This window comes from Cupressus sempervirens, chromosome 9 (genome assembly GCF_028749045.1).
Source record: "Cupressus sempervirens isolate cs-2001-9-10 chromosome 9, ASM2874904v1, whole genome shotgun sequence".
Taxonomy (NCBI): Eukaryota; Viridiplantae; Streptophyta; class Pinopsida; order Cupressales; family Cupressaceae; genus Cupressus; species Cupressus sempervirens.
The window spans coordinates 198,588,749-198,594,542 of NC_143126.1; the positions used below are offsets into that span (position 1 = coordinate 198,588,749).

At 38.9% G+C, this 5,794-nt stretch overlaps 1 protein-coding gene across 1 annotated transcript; it reads left to right on the top strand.

Moving 5' to 3' along the window:
- The first annotated feature begins 2,374 nt into the window (after positions 1–2,374).
- On the top strand, positions 2,375–5,472 carry LOC149538166 (putative pentatricopeptide repeat-containing protein At3g05240). Its single transcript, XM_089802320.1, has one exon. The coding sequence runs from the start codon at positions 2,531–2,533 to the stop codon at positions 4,616–4,618; it is 2,088 nt and encodes a 695-aa protein (XP_089658446.1). The 5' UTR covers positions 2,375–2,530; the 3' UTR covers positions 4,619–5,472.
- Positions 5,473–5,794: the final 322 nt, after the last annotated feature.

The following is a 5,794-nucleotide window of genomic DNA, read 5'->3' on the forward strand; positions in this document are numbered from 1 at the left end:
TCCTGCGCTCTCTCATCTGATTGATGATGGATTACAGAGAGTGACCTGAAATGATGATGCTAAAAAGCACACACAATCAAATCCAAAACGAACTTGCATTAGAAATGGATTGTGGAAATATGATGTTGTTAATTTTGCATGCGTGTCTACTAGGACAATGCAATCATGGTAGATATGCATGCAAAATTAACAATATCAGATTTCCACAATCCATTTGTAATGCAAGTTCGTTTTGGATTTGATTGTGTGTGTTTTTTACAATCATCGTTTCAGATCACTCTTTGTAATCCATCATCAGCCGGATGAGAGAGTGCAGGATGTATGCAAAATGTCAAATCATACGCAAGGCATGTGCATTGTTTTATAGAATGCCTGAAAAAAATTACACCCAGGCATTGGTCAAAATTTTGACCAATGCTTGGAAGTTTTCGACGAAGCATTGGTCAAAATTTTGACCAATGCCTAGAAGTTTTTGACCAAGCATTGGTCGAAATTTTGACCAATGTATGAAAGTTTTCCACCAAGCATCGGTCAAAATCTCGATCAATGCCTGATAGTTTCTGACCAAGCATTGGTCGAAATTTCAACCAATGCCTAGTAGAAATTGCACTAGGGCTTTGGGAAGTTTTCAACCAACGGATTAGTCAAAATTTTGACCAACTAGTAACTTGGTCGAAATTTTGACGAGAAAAACTTTGACCAATTGGTTGGTCCAAATTTCGACCAACCTGGGTCAAAATTTTGACCAATATTGGTTGAAAAATGAGGTCAAATGTACTAGTGCTAGGCCTCCAGACTCCTTGGGAAGACAACAGAAATCCCAGGCAACTCTATGAAAGCCCCGGTGAGAAGTGTCTGACGCCCAAAGGAAGTCATAAAAGGTGCTCAAGTTTGAGGTACGAGGCCTTTGAAGGAGCCCAACAGGAAGAATAATAAACATGGGTGGTGGCTAACACTTTGGAGCAAATCTAGAATTTACTTGCCAGGGAAAGAGGTTTGGTGATCCAATACTCTAGCTTCTTCTCTATTCTAGCAAGAATCGAATTCCAGAGCTCAACACCTAAGGCTTGGAAGGCAAAGGGGATACCCAGAAAATGAAAGACTTCCCCATGTTGAACCCATTTCCATTGATATTGCTTAAGCCAAGCAGGATGAGGAAGGTAAGATTGCCTGTAACAAAGGGTTTTGTGCCACTGAATGGCAAACCCTGAAGCAAGACATAATGTGTCAAGACATTACAAAGCAGAGGCAATATTCTCTTCATCCTCAATGAGAGTGAGGAAAGAGTCGTCTGTGAAATGACCATTCACAAGCTGATCAAGGGAATCCAGGAGGGAAATACCTCAGATCCTTCTTTGGGAGATGGCATTTGCAAGCAAATACCCAAAAGCTTCTGAAACCTTTCTTAGGGCGGGGATATCATATTCTTCAACTCTAATTTTCTAAATTTCAGTTTATTTCATAAAAGAATCATAAATAAACTAAAACAAGTGCATTATACTTGTTGCACGAATGTGGAGTTGTGAATGAGATTAACAAGTTAATACACAAGCAACTCTTAGTTTGATTATCTTACTTTTTGCTTTTCATTTACAAATTAAGTTCATAATATTCATCGAATCGCATACAATTTCACACTAATTAACTACATTGATGACATGTCAAAAGGTTTATAATATTCATCAAATCATTAGAATACCATTTGACTTGATGTGAGAAATATCTCTACTTATGATTTGATGAGCTTAAAATGCTTTCTAATAAATAACTTGTGGGACACAACTCTTGTTTAAGGTTTTGCAAATGAGGTTGCAAACAGAGTGAGGTTTAAACATAGACGAAACTCCTCAGTTAAGTGTGCTTGAGCTGAATTAGTACTAGTCGATGAATGATCTTCCAAAAAGTCCCAATGTTTCACCTCTACACTAGGAGAAATGAGCTAGTTGCAGCCCATGCACGCATTGTTGACAGCCCCACTCCCCCTCCATCCCACCCTCCCCAATTACTACCATAAAAAGGTACTAATAGCCGATCACACATGTACTAATAGTTGATCATTTTTAGTTGTCTTGGTTGTTGATTGTTTGATATGTGCAAAAAGTACTATTGCGGCTATTTGGGGGTCTTAGTGGCGGGTATCGGACGAACATTTTAAAATGACACTTTTAGACCACCTCACACTCTACGAGTCCTACAAAGAGCTCCATAAATGCGAGAAAGCCGAAAGGTTAGCTTTAAGCTCTTCAGTCACCTACATAGATTCACCAAAAAAAATCAGCAAATTTTGATATAGGTGATGACTACTAGAACTCATAAAACATACATCAATAAATTTCACTTTAATAAAAAAGAAAAAATACTACTGAATCATGATACCAATATCACAATTCTACGTCATTATTGATCGTTTATTTAATTTTCATAGGAAATTACAGCAACGAGGTTACCATTAGAAATCCAAACCAAGATTGCCTTGGGTGCATCATTGCAATTCACTGAACTATGAGCATGAGTCTGCAGGGATCAACAAATGTCTCTGCTACCACATTTGAAGACTAAGACAGAGATTACATTTAGCTGTGCATATCTTCAAATATTCCGTACCTGCATTGCCAAGAAGACGCTTTCACAGGGTAATCAAGTTCACTCTCTTGTCACTTACAGGAGATTGGCATATGCTACACGGATATTTTTAGAAAGTACCCTTGTTAACCTATACGTCAAGTGCGGTACTCTGGTTGATGCCCGTAAAGTGTTTGACGAAATGGTAGAACGAGACGGCTTCTCATGGAACGTGATCATTGCAGCTTACAGAAGATATGGTTATCCTCATGAGGCACTGAAATTGTTTGAACAAATGCAACAAACTGGTGTCCACCCCGATCAGTTCACATTTTCCAGCGTTCTCCCAGCTTGTGCCAAATTGCGAGCGTTGGAACAGGGCGTGGACATCCATCAAAGAATCAAGGAAAGTGGGTTTTCGACAGATGTTGTCATTGCCAGTGCCTTGTTAGACATGTATGCAAAGTGTGGAATTCTGCACAAGGCACACGAACTGTTTGACGAAATGCCTCAGAGAAATATGGTTTCGTGGAATGCGATGATTGCTGGATATACACAAAATGGTGTTTTAGATGACGCTTTCAAACTTTTCAAAGAAATGCCTCAACGAGATGTCGTCTCATGGAGTACGATGATAGCAGGATATGTGAAAAATGGGTTTTTTAGAGCGGCCTTTGAGACGTTTAAGCAAATGAGATCGGCTGGCGTAAGGCCAAACTCCACAACCTTTGCCAGCATCCTCCCAGCCTGTGGTAAAATGCAAGCGTTGGAACTGGGTATGAGCATCCATCAAAGCATATTTGAAAGTGGACTTTGGTTGGATACTATTTGTGCAACCGCTCTGTTAGACATGTATGCCAAATGTCGAAGCATACAAGAGGCACAGAAACTTTTTGACAGGATGCATCGAAGAAATGTTTTTTCATGGAATGCTATGATTGCAGGATATTTACAAAATGGTGTCCTTGGTGAAGCTATAAAGCTTTTCGAACAAATGCCTCTACGAGATGTCGTTTCATGGAACATGATGATTGCAGGATATGCACAAAATGGTATACTTGACGACGCTTTAAGGATTTTCAGAGAAATGCCTGAAAGAAATACGGTCTCATGGACTGCACTGGCTGCAGGATACGCTCAAAATGGTGCTTTAGACAAAGCTTTAAGACTTTTCAAAGAAATGCCTCGACGAGACGTGGTTACATGGAATATGATAATTGCAGGATATGCACGAAACGGTTTTTCTGAAAAGGCCTTGGAAGTTTTTAAGAATTTGCAATTAACAGGTGTACAGCCTGATGAGTTTATCTTAGCGAGCATCCTATCAGCATGTGCTAAAACGGGAGCTTTGGAAGAGGGCATGGGTATCCATCGAAGTATAACCAAAAGTGGTTTTCTGTCAGATGTTGTAGTTGCCAGTGCCCTAGTGGACATGTATGCAAAATGTGGAAGTATACAGAAGGCACGTCAACTATTTGACAATATGTCGCAACGAAATGCACTGTCATGGAATGCAATGATTACAGGATATGCAACACATGGCTTTCACAAGGATGCTCTTAAACTCTTTGAACTAATGAAGCACTCTGAAACATACCCTGACCATGTAAGCTACATTGGTGTGTTATTTGCATGCGGTCATGCAGGTTTACTGGATGTAGGCTGTAAATATTTCAATGACATGAGCAACTCCAATAACAATATCCCTACGGTGGAGCATTATGTATGTACGACTGATCTTCTTGGCCGTGCTGGCTACCTCGAGGAAGCTCTAAACTTTATCATCAAAATGCCAATTAAACCGGTAGAGGTTGTGTGGATGTCTTTGCTTGGTGCATGTAAATCATATAAGAATATCGAGCTAGGAACATATGTAGCAAGCCTCCTCCTTGAGCTGGATCCGACAAATTCTGCACCTTATGTTCTTCTATCAAATATCTACGCAGAAGGGCGTAGGTGGGGTCACTTTCAACAGATAAGGAGATTGATGGAAGATAGAGGAATTAAAAAGATAGCTGGAAGTAGTTATATTCGTTTTTGTGTAGGAGACAGATGATGCTCACAAATGCAAGAGATATCTGAAATCACTAAGTTGTTGGGAGATGCTATGGCAGTAAGGCATGATGCAGATTTTATATTGATGTGGAGAAGGAAATGGGAGAATTATTTCTATTCCATCATAGTGACTTGTTGGCGATTTTAATTGAATTGGTGAACACATCCATTGCAGTTGTCAAGCACTTTCGAGTACCCTCTTAAGTACAAGATTAGGGGAAGGGAAACAGTTGAGAGAGATGTGAAGTTGTGAACTGACACCATTGTTTCCAAAATGGACCACATTGCTGTGGAGAATCAAATAATTTGGTGATGCTAACTGAGTCGAGCTGTAAACACAAACTTGCTATACAAGAAGCTGCATCCTGTCAAACAGTATACTTGAGATATCACAGAATAGCCTATTTTTTCCAAAGAAACATTTTTATAGGTTGCGAGTTCTTCTCCAACTAAGAGGAATTGGAGCACATAGTTAAGGGCAACCAACTGGGTTAAAAACAAGCAGAAGATTTGGTCTTAGTGCACTGCAACTTGCATCTCGTCATAAAAACCGTGACTACAATGATTGGGTAATAAAAGATTGGGATATAACTCTTGACCATGCAGACCCAGATACTATTGTTGCAGAAATTGTCAATCTATTTGGACAAGGTAAATTTTACATATGATATGGCTTGTGTTAATGGCATTGCCGCATTACAGTTGTTTGTAGTTCAAATGAAATTGAACTAAATGTAGATATTGATGCACTTAATGAAGAGGAATGTGAAGATTATTGAATATGGATTGTAATTTTTACTATTTATTGACATTTGATATATCAATGAATTATGGACTTCACATTCTTTTTTTGCATATTATGAGTTATTTCAATATTTGATTTACTGACATTAATGAGTACCATTGTGTTATAATTTTAATACACACACACACACACACATATATGTATGTGTGTGTGTGAATTTGCCTGCAGTTGACCCAAAGGAACACAATAGTGCTGTATCGGCATACCTGTACCCACAAACCCATTCTTGTCCCCTTACTAGTACCAATAACATAAATATTATTGGAAAATATGCTTCGTCAAAAATGTGTTTTGTTTTGAGTACTTGTCAACTGTCATCATTTTCACCTACACTAGAGGCAATGCATACTATTGACCAACCGTATGGAAACA